This window comes from Ranitomeya variabilis, chromosome 2 (genome assembly GCF_051348905.1).
Source record: "Ranitomeya variabilis isolate aRanVar5 chromosome 2, aRanVar5.hap1, whole genome shotgun sequence".
Taxonomy (NCBI): domain Eukaryota; kingdom Metazoa; phylum Chordata; class Amphibia; order Anura; family Dendrobatidae; genus Ranitomeya; species Ranitomeya variabilis.
In genome coordinates this window covers 385801050-385819783 of record NC_135233.1, presented here as the reverse complement: position 1 = coordinate 385819783, position 18734 = coordinate 385801050, and the positions used below count along the sequence as shown (strand labels likewise).

Here is an 18734-nt window from a genome sequence, read left to right as displayed (position 1 = left end):
CTCTTGAGGGGGATGTCACTAGTGGCTTGACCCGGTGCTGTGGCCTCAGGCGATGCACAATGTAAGGGATATCATGAAGGAACAGACACTTACTTGATCAGCAGCAGGTCTTCTCAGCTGTGATGACCCCGATCCTGGATCGATGGCTATTGTCCAAATGAAAGACTAAGGCGCTGAAACGTTTAACCAGTTTACTTCAACAAAAAAGGGATTTGCAACCAATACTGCCACCGGAGTCTGTTTAAGAACTCTGAATTACTTTGACCCTGTCAGGATTTCCACCTCTTATTATGCGCAGTTTCTGTATGGCCCTGCTGCTGTTTGTGAACTGGCTGCCGACCCAATCTGTCTCTTCTGTGCTCTGGTCCGACGGACAACCCGAGTCCTTTTTTGTCGGCTTACCCCCTCTGGGAGTACCGCTGAACTCTGTGTCTGTTGCTGCGTCTTACCCTGGTGAAGCTGATATCACCTCACTTCCTTCCGGTTGCTGTATTATATGTAATGAATATAGTCACGGATCCGGTATCCGTCTCTGCGCCTATTCTGGGTAGAGGTTATTGCTACCCGGTTCTCACAATGTCCTTTTTCTCTATTCCTCTTTTCCTACTATGGATATTACGGGCCTATAATCCGTCATAGGGCTGTTAGGAGTTCAGTTATACGACCTCTCACTTTCAGTTCCTCAACCCAACTGCCAGTCTTTTTCTCAGACCAGACTAGATCACGGGGAGTCTCTGGAGCTCCCTCTTCTGGCCGGAGATGGTAGTGCAGTCTTGCTATTCTAGTATTTGTATTTGGTGTCAATAACTATTTTTGTGGCAAATACCCCTAGGGGCGCCACATGAGTATGTACGTTTTTTTTTTTTTTAACTTTTACGCTGGTAAGCACGGTAAACATCGGGTTACTAAGCGCGGCCCTGCGCTTAGTAACCCGATGTTTACCCTGGTTACAAGCGAACGCATCGCTAGATCGCTGTCACACACAACGATCCAGCGATGACAACGGGAGATCCAGCGACGAAATAAAGTTCCAAACGATCTGCTACGACGTACGATTCTCAGCAGGGTCCCTGATCGCTGCTGCGTGTCAGACACAGCGATATCGTATGGATATCGCTGGAACGTCACGGATCGTACCGTCGTAGCGACCAAAGTGCCACTTTGTGACAGTACCCTAAGAAATGAAGGTCAGTCAATCGAAAAATTGGGAATACTTTGAAAACGTTCCCAAGTGCTGTGGCAAAAACCATGAAGCGCTACAAAGAAACTGGCTCACATGAGGACCACCCCAGGAAAGGAAGACCAAGAGTCACCTCTGCTTCTGAGGATAAGTTTACCCGAGTCACCAGCCTCAGAAATCTCAGGTTAACAGCAGCTCAGATTAGAGACCAGGTCAATGCCACACAGAGTTCTAGCAGCAGACACATCTCTACAACAACTGTTAAGAGACTTTGTGCAGCAGGCCTTCATGGTAAAATAGCTGCTAGGAAACCACTACTAAGGACAGCCAACAAGCAGAAGATACTTGTTTGGGCTAAAGAACACAAGGAATGGACAGTAGACCAGTGGAAATCTGTGCTTTGGTTTGATGAGTCCAAATTTGAGATCTTTGGTTCTAACCACCATGTCTTTGAGCGACGCAGAAAAGGTGAACGGATAGACTCTACATGCCTGGTTCCCACCGTGAAGCATGGAGGAGGAGGTGTGATGGTGTGGGGGTGCTTTGCTGGTGACACTGTTGGGGATTTATTCAAAATTGAAGGCATACTGAACCAGCATGGCTACCACAGCATCTTGCAGCGGCATGCTATTCCATCCGGTTTGTGTTTAGTTGGACTATAATTTATTTTTCAACAGGACAATGACCCCAGGGTGTGTAAGGGCTATTTGTCCAAGAAGGAGAGTGATGGGGTTATACGCCAGATGACCTGGCCTCCACAGTCACCAGACCTGAACCCAATCGAGATGGTTTGGGGTGAGCTGGACCGCAGAGTGAAGGCAAAAGGGCCAACAAGTGCTAAGCATCTCTGGGAACTCCTTCAAGATTTTTGGAAGACCATTCCCGGTGACTACCTCTTGAAGCTTATCAAGAGAATGCCAAGAGTGTGCAAAGCAGTCATCAAAGCAAAAGGTGGTGTCAGGACTCTGAACATTTTTTATTACCTTTTGTGCATTACTGCCCTTTTCCAAGATGGCGTCCTTGGTCTCATGTGCACTGTGTCTTCCTGCTATAAAACTCCACCCCAGCCTTCAGTCTGTGCTAGAGTATTCTGCCTTGCATCCAGCTCCTGACCTCTGGTTACTCCCTGGCTATATACCTGCTCCTGTTAACCTGTGGGGTTATCCTGCTACTCTGCCCTGAGTTCCTGCTGCATACACCAGTTCCAGTAATCGTCCTTCATCTGCTGCTCGTGTTTACTTCCATCTGCATTTGCTGGACATGTAAGCTGTTGCTGCTCTGCAAGAACCTGAGACTATTACCCAGAACTCCCTGGTTGAGCTAAGATATTATTTGAACTGCCTTATAAGCATATCTACCTGTGTTTGGACTACCAAGGACTTATTCGTGTCAAGTATCCTCAAGAATAATTGTGCTTCATAGACTTTTTGCGTGATTGCATTTTCCTCTGAAGTTTCCTATAGACTGCTGAGCTGCATTTGATATTTACTCCAAGTGTTGTGGACTTGAGTTTCTCTCTGCACCTGTTTGAATCACCGTGTGATAATATAGACTTTACCACTTATAAAACTGTGTCCTGTAGTTGTCTTGTTCCATGCAAAGAGTCTCCTGAGTTATCCCCTATAATTATTACAGGTGGCTACTTTGAAGAACCTAGAATATAAGACATAATTTCAGGTTTTAACAATATTTATACCTGCGCTAAACTTAAAGTACACTAGTCCACATTCACAATGGGAATTTACCTGTTTGATGTGGAATTTGTTAGAGGTTTTGCTTGTGGGCGTAAGTACCGGATCAGGAATTGATCGTGGGAAGGGACTGGAGAGGGAAACAGTAAGAATTGTAAAATAAGAATTGTAAAATAAGATCACAGATGCTTAGTAACTCATGTGTCACTTGATTAATACAAAAATTAAAAAAAATACCATATAAAATGGTTCGTGTGCTATATAGGACTACTACCGATCCGTAAGTCCTGGATCCTTCATGTGAGAATTAAAAGCTAACACCCTGCAAGTGCGTTTAAAATAAAAGGTGCGTGCTTCTCCACTTAAAAATAAGCTGCAGAGTCCAATACCTGTAATGCTGGCGCTTATAGGAGAAAAAGAGAAACAATGTCCATATATCCTTGACGATGGTAATGAAATAGGTAAGGCAGTTTTACTTAGCTTAGCTGGATGGATGCTTTCCTCGTTTGCTTCTTAAGCGACTTATGCAGGCGCCGTCCCGGCCGGTGACGAGCGCTTGCGCGCCTGTGCTCTGTAGATCTCGTGTAGATCTCGTGTAATGCTTCGCAGGACCTGCAGTGACGTTCGGGTCACGTGATCACTGATCACGTGGTGCCCTTGACGGTAATACGGAGCGCTGTGGGAGCCAAAAACCAACACGTTTCGGAAATGCTTGACCATCGTCAAGGATATATGGACATTGTTTCTCTTTTTCTCCTATAAGCGCCAGCATTACAGGTATTGGACTCTGCAGCTTATTTTTAAGTGGAGAAGCACGCACCTTTTATTTTAAACGCACTTGCAGGGTGTTAGCTTTTAATTCTCACATGAAGGATCCAGGACTTACGGATCGGTAGTAGTCCTATATAGCACACGAACCATTTTATATGGTATTTTTTTAATTTTTGTATTTATCAAGTGACACATGAGTTACTAAGCATCTGTGTCCCTTCCCACGATCAATTCCTGATCCGGTACTTACGCCCACAAGCAAAACCTCTAACAAATTCCACATCAAACAGGTAAATTCCCATTGTGAATGTGGACTAGTGTACTTTAAGTTTAGCGCAGGTATAAATATTGTTAAAATATTACTTTTACTGTTCTAGTTTTCTCTTTTTTTCTCCTTCTGTGTGGCAAGGAGCAATACCCGCAGCTATCCTCATCCATCTCACGAGCGCCGCTACCTCACATATATATAATTTCAGGTTTTTCACACTTTTTTGTTAAGTATATAATTCCACATGTGTTAATTCATAGTTTTGATACCTTCAGTGTGAATGTACAATTTTCATAGTCATGAAAATACAGAAAAATCTTTAAATGAGAAGGTGTGTCCAAACTTTTGGTCTGTACTGTAGATGCCCACATTTTGACTCAGGGACCCCACTCCCGACACAATGGGGCATCCCTTCAATGGGGTAAGCCCCTTGTGTACTTTTGGTAAAAATGTAGGGATCATGGGAGTTTGGGGTACCATAAATTTGTACTCACTCTCTGAGATCAATCTCTCCTCCAGACCCCCATCCAATATTGCCACAAGCGTTTCAATAAACTGGGCAGTAGGGTTAGTATCCAAAATCTCATAGGTCTCTCTATCATCCAGAATAAGTTTACGCATACCAACATACATTTTGTGATCTAGGACAACCAGATTGCCCCCTTTGTCTGAGGGCTTTTTTTATAATTTCCTTATTTCCTTCTAAGGCATTAAGGGCGCTAAATTCTTCAGGACTCAGGTTAGAAGATGTGTCGTGGTTAAAACCACCCAGCCTCTACCACTTTTAAGAAAATATCAATATTGGCAAAATCACCGACAGGAGGCATCTTAGTACTTTTCAGTTTAAGGTCCGTACATGGTCCCAGACCCCTGTCTCTTTCATTTTCCTCCAGAAGGTGTACTAGATTATTCATGTCATCTAAATCTTCCTCCACAATGCCCAGTCCACGACTTTTTATATTATAGAAACCAATGATCAGGAGCTCCCTCTTGTGGTGGATTATATTAATGTTTTATATTATAGAAAACAATGAGCAGAAGCTCCCTCTTGTGGTGGATTGTATTAATGTTTTCCTAATATAGAAATTAATGATCAGGAGCTCCCTCTTGTGGTGGATTATATTAATGTTTTATATTATAGAAATCAATGAGCAGGAGCTCCCTCCTGTGGTGGATTGTATTAATGTTTTATATTATAGAAACCAATGAGCAGGAGCTCCCTCTTGTGGTGCATTATATTAATGCTTTTACAATATAGAAATCAGTGAGCAGGAGCTCCCCCTTCTGGCAGAATGTATACATTTTTTTAGAAATTATGAAATAATGAGCAGGCACACCCTCTTGTGGTGGATAATAATATTAACCATTAATATTAGCTATTATACTATTTATAACATAAGAAAGTTAATTAACAGTGTTTAATTACATGTTTTCAATATGTAAAAATTATAGGGGATAACTCAGGAGACTCTTTGCGTGGAACAAGCCAACTACAGGACACAGTTTTATAAGTGGTAAAGTCTATATTGTCACACGGTGATTCAAACAGGTGCAGAGAGACACTCAAGTCCACAACACTTGGTGCAAATAAAAAAACGCAGCTTAGCAGTCTATAGGAAACTTCAGAGAAACAAGCAATCAAGCAGAAAGTCTATGAAGCACAGTTATTCTTGAGGATACTTGACAAGAATAAATCCTTGACTTAGTCCAGACACAGATAGATATGCTTATAAGGCAGTTCAAATCATATCTTAGCTCAACCAGGGAGGCCTGGGTAATAGTCTCAGGTTATTGCAGCAGCAGCAGCTTACATTTCCAGCAAATGCAGATAAAGTAAACACGAGCAGCAGATGAAGGAGGATTACTGGAGACTTGTGTATGAAGCAGGAACTCAGAGCAGAGTAGCAGGATCACCACACAGGTTCACAGGAGCAGGTGTATAGCCGGGAGTCACCAGAGGTCAGGAGCTGGATGCAAGGCAGAATACTCTAGCACAGACTGAAGGCTGGAGTTTTATAGCAGGAAGACACAGTGCACATGAGACCAAAGACGCCATCTTGGAAAAGGGCAGTAATGCACAAAAGGTAAAAAATGTTCAGAGTCCTGACATTACTCCCTCCTTAGAAGCATCCTCAGGACGATCCTGGACCTGGTTTCTCAGGGAATCATCTCTGATGAAAACGAGAAATCTTCTGTTGGGCATTGATGTTTTCCACAGGTTCCCAAGAGTCTTCCTCAGGGGGATATCCCTGCCATCTTATCAGATATTGGAGCCGATTCCTGCGAATCCTGGAATCAATAATTTCCTCCACCTCAAATTGTTCTTGCCCATCAATCACCACAGGCTGCGGAGGTGGCACAACACGTCCCTGGAAGGTATTAGGAGATACAGGCTTTAGTAAAGATACATGAAAAACTGGGTGTACCTTCATAGCCCTAGGCAGCTTCAGCCGGCAGGCCACAGAGCTCACAATACCGTTGATCTTGAAAGGGCCAATGAATTTCTGTCCAAGTTTTTGTGAAGGAACGTTTAACTTCAGATTCTTAGTTGCTAACCACACGGAATCTCCTACCTTGAACATGGGTGCAGGTTTACGGAATCTATCAGCCGATCTCTTATAACGTTCTTGATCTGTGGTCAGGGATTCCTTCAGAACCTCCAGATTCTGTCTCATCGCAGTCAGCCTTTCCTCCGCTGCTGGAACCGGAGAATTAATTGGAGACCTAGGTAAAATACACGGATGATAACCCAGATTGGCAAAGAAAGGTGTAAATTTAGTGGAGGCGCTCTGAGAATTATTATATGAAAATTCGGCTAACGGCAACAACTCCAACCAATCATCCTGGAGATGGCTGACATAGCATCTTAGATATTGTTCTAGCGTCTGGTTGGTACGCTCAGTCTGACCATTTGTCTGGGGATGGTAAGCAGAAGAGAGACAAACATTAATATTGAGTGCAGAGCAAAACCCCTTCCAGAATCTTGAAGTGAACTGTACTCCACGGTCAGAGATGATCTCATCCGGCACCCCATGCAACTGAAAGACATTCTGTATAACCAAGTTCACTGTATCTTTAGCTGAGGGGAGGCCGGTGCACGGAACAAAATGAGCAGCTTTAGTCAGGCGATCAACTACCACCATGATTGTATTCATGCCCCCCGATGTAGGCAGCTCCACAATAAAGTCCATTGATATAGACCCCCAAGGGCGGGACGGAACAGGTAATGGTTGTAGAAGACCCGTAGGTGCCACATGAGGAGACTTGTAATGGGCACATACCTCGCAAGAGAGAACATAGTCCTTGGTATCCTTCAGGCAAGTTGGCCACCAGAAGAATAGGCTCAGGAACTCTTGTGTCTTCTGTACCCCCTTGTGACCAGCCAACTTGGAGTCATGTACCAACTTGAGGATCTGCAGACGGACGACCTCCGGGCTCGTAGATACATCGATCTCTGAACCACATGCCACCCTTAAAGACAAGATTAATATCCACAGGTGGGTTGGCCAGAAATACATCACCTTCATAGGCCTCCCTGCACTCCTTCCACAAGTCCTGATCATGGATAACTCCGATGAAATTGGCATCAGATAGAATGGTCTTGGACGGGGCTCCAGGTACGGAATCCGCAGCATGGATTTGGGATAAAGCATCAGCCTTCCCATTATGAGAACCTGGACGGTACGAGATAACAAAGTTAAATTGATTTAGAAATAAGTTCCAACGAGCCTGACGAGGAGAAAGATATCTAGCGGATCTAAGGAACTCTAGATTGGGATGGTCAGTTAGCACTATGATCTGTTGTGCAGCTCCTTGCAGATGATGCCTCCATTCTTTGAAAGCCGCAATAATAGCCAGCAATTCCTTGTCTCCCACGTCGTAATTCTTCTCTGCTGAGATTAGTCTACGGGAAAAGAAAGCACAAGGATGTAGCAGACCCTTCTCTCCAGTTCTTTGGGAGAGAATAGCCCACAAAGCATTATCAGAAGTGTCCACCTCCACAATTAAAGGAAGTGTTGGATCTGGGTGTATGAACAGCGGTGCTGATGTGAAACAGATCTTCAGCCGATCAAAAGCTTCTTGAGCCTGTGATGACCACTTAAAGGGTTTTTTCTTCTTTGTCAAGGAAGTAATGGGACGGACAATATCAGAAAAATTTTGAATGAAGCGTCTGTAGAAATTTGCAAAACCAATAAAACGTTGGACCTCCTTAACGTTCTTGGGTACCGGCCAGTCAAGGATAGCCTGAATCTTACCAAATTCCATGTTCAGCCCCTGGGGAGAGATGATATACCCTAAGAACTGTATCTCAGAACGATGGAACTCGCATTTCTCCGGCTTAATATACAGATGGTTCTCTTTCAGACGTCTTAAAACAGTTTTGACATGTTCTTCATGTTCCTGTAGAGAGTCAGAAAAGATTAGTATATCGTCCAAATAGATCACTACAAACTGGTCCAACAAATCTCTGAAAATGTAATTAGCAAGGTGTTGAAATGTTGCAGGGGCGTTACAAAGCCCGAAGGGCATCATGAGATATTCAAAGTGTCCATACCGGCATCTGAATGCTGTCTTCCACTCATCTCCTGGACGAATACGCACCAAATTATAAGCCCCACGAAGATCCAGTTTAGAGAACACCTTAGCATGGCAGACTCTTTCCAGTAATTCGGGAATCAGAGGCAAAGGGTAACGGTTTCGTACGGTTACCTTATTGAGTTCTCGATAGTCAACACAGGGCCTCAGGGTCCCGTCCTTCTTCTTTACAAAAAAGATAGGTGCCCCTGCTGGTGAGGAAGAAGGACGTATGAAGCCTTTCGCCAGATTTTCATCAATATACTCTTTTAAGGCTTGAAGCTCAGGTGCCGCCAAAGGGTATATGTTACCAAAAGGAATGGCTGCCCCGGTCAGCAGCTCAAAGGGACAGTCATAATGCCTGCGTGGAGGAAGCTGATCTGCATTCTTCTTGTAACAGATGTCAGAGAACTCTTTATAAGCTGGAGGTAAAGAAAATACCTGTACATGTGGTTCCGTAGCCGTGGACTCAGGGACAGCTTCTGTTAACGCTGAGTTGCTCCTTGTTGGGAAGATAATCTCCTTGGTCTCCCAGTTGATAATTGGGTTTTGAGAACGCAACCAAGGAATGCCTAAAATCACAGGAAAATGAGGAGAAGAAATTAGCAAGAAAGAAAGTTGCTCCTGATGATTAGGCTCCAACAAAATTTCAAGGGGTATGGTCTCCTGATCCACAGGCCCAGAGATTAAAGGTGACCCATCCACTGTTTCCCTGGTAATTGGAGAGGCTCTTTGCTGAATTTTAATACCATGTTCCTTGGCAAATGCGATATCCATGAAATTGCCACCTGCACCAGAGTCAATCATAGCTGAACTGGAAATCCACTGTCCTGAACACAGGATCTTAATAGGGAGAGAACAGTGAGAGTTCTTTTCCTTCAGCTCCTTGGGGGGTGAAGTCATAGAAAGTGAATGGAATACAGCGTTTAAAGGCAGGCTACATTCAGAGATGTCAGATTCATCATCACAGTTGTTATACTCCCCTATTGCTGCTAGCACCTTGTTAGGCCGTCTAGGACACTTAGGACAATTGATCAAGAAGTGGTCAGACTGGCCGCAGTAGAAACATAGACTTTCACGAAGGCGATGCTCCCTGCGCTCATTAATCTCGCGCCTCTGAACGGAATCAATTTGCATGGGCACCTCCTCCACCTCCCGAGATGTTTTACCTGCAGGCTCTTTGGAAGGAAGGGAAAAGTTAGAAACACGATTATATGCAGCAAATTTCTCCTGCCTACGCTCAGTAAGGCGAATGTCTATGCGCACACAATGCTGTATAAATGTCTCTAGCTCTTATGGTGACTCAGAGCGGGCTAGTTCATCTTTTACAATGCTAGACAGACCCCTTTTAAAAATAGGCAATTGTGTATAACTGTTCCAATTGGTATCTACCGCCAATCTCCTGAATTCAGTGGCATACTCAATAACAGAACGTTTAGCCTGGCGTAAAGACAACAAAGCAGATTCAGTGGTTGCACGGCGATTAGGATCATCAAACATTAATGCCATAGTGGCCAAGAAATCATCCAAGTTATTTAACTGTGGGTCACGAGACTCAATCATCGGATTCGCCCAGGCGAGCACTCATGAGGTCAGTAGCATTATTACACACAATACTTTGGATCTATCAGTAGGAAAAATATAGCATACATTGATTCACAAAGCCACAAAATTTGTCGCGATCACCATTAAATCTGAATGGGGGCAACTTAGGTGGGCTAGCTGGTGGCGGTTGCCCAGAGGGTAAAGTCACTTGTGCAGCTATTTGCGTGCTTATGTCCTGAAAAGCCCATCCATACTGGGACTCTATGCCAGCAAGTTTGTTTTCCTGGGCTGCCATGCGGTTGCTCAAGTCCTGCAGTCTGTCCAAACACCTGTTGATTGAGTTCAAAGCTTCCAAACTTCTTTTGCAGACCTTCCACATCTTTCTGCAGTGATCTAATTATGGAAAACACCTGCTCTAGTCTGCTTTCTGCAGTCATTGTTCCAGCAGTCTCCTTTTTTTTTTAGGCTAGATTATCCTGTAATAATTATAGGGGATAACTCAGGAGACTCTTTGCGTGGAACAAGACAACTACAGGACATAGTTTTATAAGTGGTAAAGTCTATATTGTCACATGGTGATTCAAACAGGTGCAGAGAGAAACTCAAGTCCACAACACTTGGTGCAAATAATAAACGCAGCTTAGCAGTCTATAGGAAACTTCAGAGAAACAAGCAATCAAGCAGAAAGTCTATGAAGCACAGTTATTTTTGAGGATACTTGACATGAATAAATCCTTGACTTAGTCCAGACACAGATAGATATGCTTATAAGGCAGTTCAAATCATATCTTAGCTCAACCAGGGAGGCCTGGTTAATAGTCTCAGGTTATTGCAGCAGCAGCAGCAGCTTACATGTCCAGCAAATGCAGATAAAGTAAACACGAGCAGCAGATGAAGGAGGATTACTGGAGACTTGTGTATGAAGCAGGAACTCAGAGCAGAGTAGCAGGATCACCACACTGGTTCACAGGAGCAGGTGTATAGCCAGGGAGTAATCAGAGGTCAGGAGCTGGATGCAAGGCAGAATAATCTAGCACAGACTGAAGGCTGGGGTGGAGTTTTATAGCAGGAAGACAAGTGCACATGAGACCAAAGACGCCATGTTGGAAAAGGGCAGTAATGCACAAAAGGTAAAAAATGTTCAGAGTCCTGACACAATGTGTCAGTTTTTACAGTTTTTCCTTCAGAGATTTTCACATATTAAAAAAAATGAATAAATAAATTGTGAATCTTCTCCTATTCACTACGATGTTAATCAAGTACTGCCCAAGGTTGGGATCCATGTGCTATCAGTGATTTTCTTGGACCTATAGACTGAGATGGGTAATTTTGTTCCGGTAACTCACATCTGCAGACATGTGAATAGCCTGAATAGACTATAATGGGTTCACGTTCTCTCCGCGAAATCCTCAACTCACAGATATCTGAAAGAGTCAGTGCTGGGAGATCGAAGAGCACGAAGGACAATCACCGCCATCTACAGGGAAGTCTTCAGGACACGTGGGGATAATGTGTCCCCAGTCTATAAAGCCTCGGTGTCTGCAGAGACCTCACACCATAACACATAGCTAATGTTTTTCTTGTTTCAAATTGAACTTCTTTACACCGAATGGTAAATGCTTTCTGCAAATCAGCCGGAGATGAAGGTGAGATGAGCTCATGTGTATGAAGTGTCTATAGCAAACACTGAGCCGGGGAAACGGGCCCTACAATAGCTCCTATAGGAGACAGAGACATCAGTAACAACAAGAATAAATACAAAATAATGGACAAATCGCCCTAAATGTCTTCCGTACATATGGCACCTTCTTCCGGACAGGTTTTCTGCTCCTAGAGATTGAATGATAATAAGGGTTAATTATACCGTTCTTACAGCCGCCCAATAATCGTTTATTACAGAGTCATTATAATCAGGATCCAATATTTACTTACAGTTACGGAGGTTTATAAGTCAGAGGAGGCGTCTGCAGCTGCGAGAAAAGGAGAAATGTTTGTCGCGTAAAATAACACCAGAAAACTGTCAGAGTTCCCCTGATAACTAGACACGGGGTCTTTCATATCTTCTTTTAGCTCCGTCTGCAGATATACAGTATACACCTCTTATATTTTGACGTTCTCGTTGGGAATATTACATGGATGACGCTGTTATATTCTAGTTGGAATATGAGGCGTTAATGTCGCACGTGGAGCCGAGCTGGGATTTTTGGTTTGTGCTTGTTACACAATAAATGAGAAATTTATCTGCAAAATAATATTTTCTTTTTAATAACTGTCAGTTCTGAGAAGATGCAGGGATTAACAAGAGAACTAAGATTTGGACTTCAATCACTTGTTATTGTGTCATATTCATGGTCAGATCTTACTCCACTGAACACGGTTTATACTATATATGCGTAGGACCCGGCAGCCGCCTCCAGTAGTGATATTACTACACTATTCCATTAGTCCGCCCCGCCATCACAGTGGCGGTGCGGTGGAGGGAAGGACATGTGCGGCAGAGGGAAGGACATTGCCTGTGGTGGGGCAGAGGGAAGGACATTGCCTGTGGTGGGGCAGAGGGAAGGACATTGCCTGTGGTGGGGCAGAGGGAAGGACATTGCCTGTGGTGGGGCAGAGGGAAGGACGTTGCCTGTGGTGGGGCAGAGGGAAGGACATTGCCGGTGGTGCAGCAGAGGGAAGGACATTGCCTGTGGTGGGGCAGAGGGAAGGACATGTGCAACAGAGGGAAGGACATTGCGGGCAGTGCGGCAGAGGGAAGGACATTGCGGGCAGTGCGACAGAGGGAAGGACATTGCCAAGATATACTGAGGGGGGTTTAGATTGTGAGCCCCGATGGGGGAAGGACATGTGCGGGCATGCAGCAGAGGTAAGGACATTGCCAGCGGTGCGGCAGAGGGAAGGACATTGCCGGCGGTGCGGCAGAGAAGGTCTCTAGATATTGTTTCCGCTTTCTAACAATCTATGGCAGATCCTTACAACTTCCCACAGTCCTAAAACCTATCCAGCCCCCATCACAACAGTAATAAGTGCTCGGACTAATAAAGTACCGTATATACAGTAACCATCACATACGCTACCGCACTGGATATAAGTATAATAGCGGTCACACTGCTAAGACATACTGAGGGGGAATTTAGATTGTGAGCCCCGATGGGGACAGTGATAACGATGATGTCTGGAATTATTGGCGCTAATAAGTGAGCAAAATAAACAAATCTATGTATATTAGACCCATAACGGTGAATGTCGGGATCAGGACCCAGAGCAGAATACTCACTCTCAGCTGCCAGGTAATTCTGCTTTCCTGAAATAAGACGAGGAGATGGGATTAAATACAGAAAGCTGAGGAAAACATGGAAGTTACAAAGATCCTCTTTCCTTCTGAATATGTAAGTAGGAATTTTCTACAGATAACATGAACATGGAGACGTCTTATTTCTCTAATTTCTCATGGACTGATGTGCGATTCTCTCGACTTTCCTTGGCTCGCGGTCGTTGCCTCTGATCAGTGGCTGTAGGTCCCAAGATTGTAGAATAACTAATGGAGACATAAGTATGATTCCATCTGTTCTTTCTTCATTCTCACATCCAGGTGATGTAAAAACCCTGGATGGAATGACGACTCAGTGCTGGACACATGTGAACATAGCCTTAGTGTACTCTTTAAGACTGCAGTAGTGTGAATGGTCTTTGCTGTGAGTAGAGCGATGATCTCCTAGTTTGTGGTGGTCCGGATACACTGAGCCCTTTATTTCTGTACTTACTTGTATATAGAATGACTCCAGCAATGACGGGTGTGAGAATAAGAACGATGGCGACCACAGTGATGACCACAGTCGGATGCGAGGCCTGTGGAGGTTCTAAAGGATAAAACAAAAAGAATATGATATAATGATCTGAAATGACCTATGTACACATATTGACCAATTTCTTGAAAGCTAATGTCGCCTTCCTGACTGAAAATGTGAGTGCACATCGTAAGGAGAGAACCCAGCGAGCAGGAAAAGCACAGACTATCCCCGACCCCGCAACCGATGTCACTCTGGGGGGAAGGAAGCAGCACTGGTCTCATTTCTCCCTTTGCACCAGGTCCTCTCCTTACAGTGCGCTCTCTTACCTGCTTATCACTTCTCATCAGAGCTGGCAAGGGAGCGCACTGTCACTGCACATTGAAAACAATATTGCACAGTTACAAGATCCTAATAAGTCAGAACTAACAAGGGACGCATGTCTAGGAGAGCAGAGACTAGCCCAGGCCCTGAAACGGACATACTGATGACGCCTCATTTCGAGGCCAGGAGAGGCTAAAATAAAATAAAACAATTAATTTATATTAGAAAAGCATGAAGATTATTGCAATTAATAGTCCGATATTTAGGATGAAATCAGTGTTAGCTTCAGACCACCCTTATAGTATTACTATTGTAAATTTATTAACATTTTTTCCAAGATTATCAAACCATTGAGTGACTTGACTAAAAAGGGGGCTGATGCAGTTAACTGGATACTTCGGGCAGTCCAAGCTTGTACTGGCTTAGAAGAACACTTCTCACCTGACCCTGTGTTGGGCTGTCAGGACTTAGAGTGCCCTTTGGTAGTGAAGTAAAATCACAGTCATCACGGATCACAAAAATCTGACCTCTGTAGAATCAGCCAAGAGACTAAACTGTAGGGTGACTGGACCGACTTTGTTCTTTTGTAGATTTGATTTTGTAATAACATTCAGACCTGACACTAAAAATAGCAGAGGCACTTTCCCGAAGTTTCTGTGTCTCAGGCATAGGACTCTGAACAGGTTTCTCTTCTTGAGGCTATACCGTAGTTGTGTTCTCTGTTTCTCTAGTTATCATTGAAGAGATTCATAGATCTCATAATCTAGTACCAGAAAATACTTGGATCCAAAAATAGTGTTTTCTTCTCAGCTCCATCTGTGAGTCCTAAAAAATCCTATGACTCAGTACTTGCAGGTCTCTCTGGGATTAATGATATTCCTCAGCTTGTAGCCAGATATATTAAGTGGCTGACTATTGAGGTCTAGAGAATATGTGTTTGCATGTGGAATCTGTTCCCGAGCCAAAATGCCCTAAACCCATCCAACCGGACTACTCCAGGCCTTAACTATTCTTAAAAGCTCTCATCTCCCAATGGACTTCATTACCGACATTTTTCATGTGGTGAGAGGGTCATTAATGTACCTGGTGCTTTGGAGAGCATATGGTCTAGAGATGAAAGATAATTGGTTTTGTCTAGTAGTAACATCAATACCTAATCAAGAAATGTAATTATCATTTTTTGATAAGCCTGGATCAAATGGTCCGAAGGTCCTTCCTAATAGGGGCTACCTACACGAACCTGTTGCATCTGTACCTGAACCATATGTCACCAGGTGCTGCTGTAATTGTGGCGCCCCTAGGGGTATTTGCCACAAAAATAGTTATTGACACAAAATACAAATATTAAAATAGCAAGACTGCACTACCATCTCCGGCCAGAAGGGGGAGCTCCAGAGACTCCCCTTGATCTATTCTGGTCTGAGAAAAAGATTGGCAGTTGGGTTGAGGAGCTGAAAGTGAGAGGTCGTATAACTTAACTCCTAACAGCCCTATGACGGATTATAGGCCCGTAATACCGATAGTAGGAAAAGAGGAATAGAGAAAAAGGACATTGTGAGAACCGGGTAGTAATAACTTCTACCCAGAATAGGCGCAGAGACGGATACTGGATCCGTGGCTATATTCATTATATATAATACAGCAACCGGAAGGACGTGAGGTGATATCAGCTTCACCAGGGTAAGACGCAGCAACAGACACAGAGTTCAGCAGTACTCCTAGAGGGGGCAAGCTGACAAAAAGGACTCGGGTTGTCCGTCGAACCAGAGCACAGAAGAGACAGATTGGGTCGGCAGCCAGTTCACAAACAGCAGCAGGACCATACAGAAACTGCGCATAATAAGAGGTGGAAATCCTGACAGGGTCAAAGTAATTCAGGGTTCTTATACAGACTCCGGTGACAGTATTGGTGGCAAATCCCTTTTTGTTGAAGTAAACTGGTTAAACGTTTCAGCGCCTCAGTCTTTCATTTGGACAATAGCCGTCGATCCAGGATTGGGGTCATCACAGCTGAGAGGACCTGCTGCTGACCAAGTAAGTGTCTGTTCCTTCATGATATCCCTTATACTGTGCATCGCCTGAGGCCACAGCATCGGGTCAAGCCACTAGTGACATCCCCCTCAAGAGACGGACCTCATTGATCTGGTGCTGGGTACCTCGGTCTCCCGGGCGTCACAACTGGCGTCACGAACAGGATAGGGCCAGCCCGTACACCGGGTATTGTGTGCCGTAATTGGATCTGAAACTTTGAAAATTTGGATGAAAAGTCTTGGAAATTGACTTTGTTAAAGAAAATCCCGTTCCTCATTGAAAACTATTGAAAGTGACTTTTCTCCATTGGCTATAATGGGGTAAAAATGGCTGCCATCCCCTGAAGTAATCATCTCATAACCGTCAGGCACAAAACTGTTAATCGAGCTACGTCATTACCCAAGCCCCAGTCTAACTGAAAAACTTCAAAATCCACCATCACAGAGCGTGCGGCAGTTAGAGGCAGCAGAGGGCGTGTCATTGTCATCCTGCTGAACAGAGGAACGAATCTACATTATCTAGACGGAAGCTGGGACCGGAGGGGTCTGGATTAACTAAGTACAGTATGTCGCAGCACGGAGACGCCGCAGCACCCGGCGACGCTAATGCAGCTGAAAGACAGAGTGTCGATAGAGAGCCTGGCAGCGCAGCAGTGCAAGGAGTGGCGCCCATCATGCCGGTGTTAATGCCATTTACCCCGGGTGGCCCGTGGCTTCCAATGTATGAAGGTGAACCTAATACCCTTGACGGTTTCAGGGAAAAGATGCTGGCTCATTTTGATATGTTCCCCGTGGGTGAAGCTCAGCGTGTTAGTCTCCTGATGATGCAGTTAAGTGGCCATGCTAAGCGAGAAGTCACAGCATGGGCAACTGATCTTAAAGGTACTGTTGAACGCATATTTGCTGGATTAAAAGCTACATTTGAAACCACTGTCAGCAGCAAAGCTAAAGTACAATTCTTTAATTGCAAACAAAAAGCTAATGAGGGCGTGAGAGATTTTGCCTTAAACCTGCAGGAAGCCCTTAAATCACTTACACTGGCTGAACCCATTTTTAACACAGGAGCCGATAAACTGCTAAGAGATCAATTTATTGAGGGACTCTACACCCCTTCTCACCGTGGGCATGTGAGCATGCTTGTTTTTAAGGACCCTGAATTGACATTTGCCCAATTAAAGGAGAGCGCTATACGTCTCCAGCTGGCAGAGGCACCTCGGGATCAGGATCTCACACAACCCATGGCAGATGCACTTCAGCAACGGGGAATGCCAGTGACATCAGCTACGTCCGGTGCCAGTGCTAAGTCCCTGGGGCCCATTACTAATGAGGCTCTTCAGCAAAAGCTTGACTCTTTAACTGATGTTGTTGCTTCAATGGCTAAAACCATGCAGGAGATGAGAGAACCCAAGATGTAGTTGGCAAACCGTAGAGAGGATGTTCCATGGATGAGGTCCCGGAGATACCCGACATGGAGAGGACGACCCCGTGACCGCTACCAACCGGATGGACAGCCCATTTGCCGCTGTTGCCAGCAGCCAGGCCACTTTGCACGAAATTGTGATTTAAATGGGAATCCCCTGGGAATGCGGGCCGCTTCGCAGGAATGAATTTTCAAGGCCCAACACCCTGGCACGACAGGTACATCGGAGGACGACCCATCATCCCTATCGTGCTGGACGGAATTCCCCTCAACGCTTTGCTGGATACAGGTTCCCAGATTTCATCTATACCATATATCCTTTATAAGAGGTACTGGGCTGAGGTAGATATTGATAAAGGACCCTCTGATGTTGAACTAGATATATGGGCCAGTAATGGTAAGTTGGTACCGAAACTAGGATTCAGGGAGATGACCATAAAGATTGGTAAAGCAGAATTGAAGAAACGGTATAATTGTCGTTGATGTTGACCGACAGAACTGTGAACCAACTGTATTGATAGGAATGAATGTGTTAGAGAACTGCTTTTCCGAAGTTATTTCTGTCTTACAACAAATTGCTGAAACCGCCCGATCCTGCCAGCAGAGAGTTCTCTGGAGGGAAATAAAAGTATTAATGTTAAGGCAACAGATAGAAGTTGCAGGTGGAGAAATCGGCAGTGTGAGGGTGAGTGATCCAACGTCTATTGTAATCCCACCAAAAACAGAAATGCTGGTATGGTGTAGAGCGGCCATTGGTACTAAAGGACGAGACTATCAAGCCTTAATAGAACCAGCGTACACCGACAGCAGACCCACTATACTCACGGCACGAGGGGTGGTCGAGGTACACCAATGACGGGTGCCGGTACGACTTTTGAACTGTGGAGAGGAAGAGGTCACTTTGCCAAGGTACGCTACAGTGGCAAAGTTATATACTGTTGACAACAATGCCATCACAACCGTTGAGCCCTTAGAATCGACCTGTCAGGTGGAAAATAACGGCTCAGATGGAGAATCGGAGGATTGGTGCCAACAGCTAGACGTGGGTGTAGATTCAACACCTACCCATCAAAGACAAGGGGTATATAGATTAGTGACGGAATATGAACAGGTCTTCAGTAAACACCCATTGGACTTCGGAC

General features: G+C 44.6%; 1 protein-coding gene across 3 annotated transcripts in view; it reads right to left on the bottom strand.

Moving 5' to 3' along the window:
* Positions 1 to 10614: 10614 nt before the first annotated feature.
* Positions 10615 to 18734, bottom strand: part of LOC143806205 (class I histocompatibility antigen, F10 alpha chain-like) — a 47515-nt gene continuing 39395 nt past the window's right edge. For 2 of the 3 annotated variants that reach the window (XM_077286331.1, XM_077286330.1), the window contains 4 exons: positions 13795 to 13890; positions 13308 to 13334; positions 11963 to 12000; positions 10615 to 11860 (listed from right to left, as the gene is read on the bottom strand). In XM_077286331.1, the coding sequence (XP_077142446.1) occupies positions 11975 to 12000; positions 13308 to 13334; positions 13795 to 13890 (149 nt within the window). In that variant the 3' untranslated portion in view covers positions 10615 to 11860; positions 11963 to 11974. The remainder of the gene's footprint in view (positions 11861 to 11962; positions 12001 to 13307; positions 13335 to 13794; positions 13891 to 18734) is intronic. The other variant, XM_077286332.1, reaches the window with a different exon arrangement.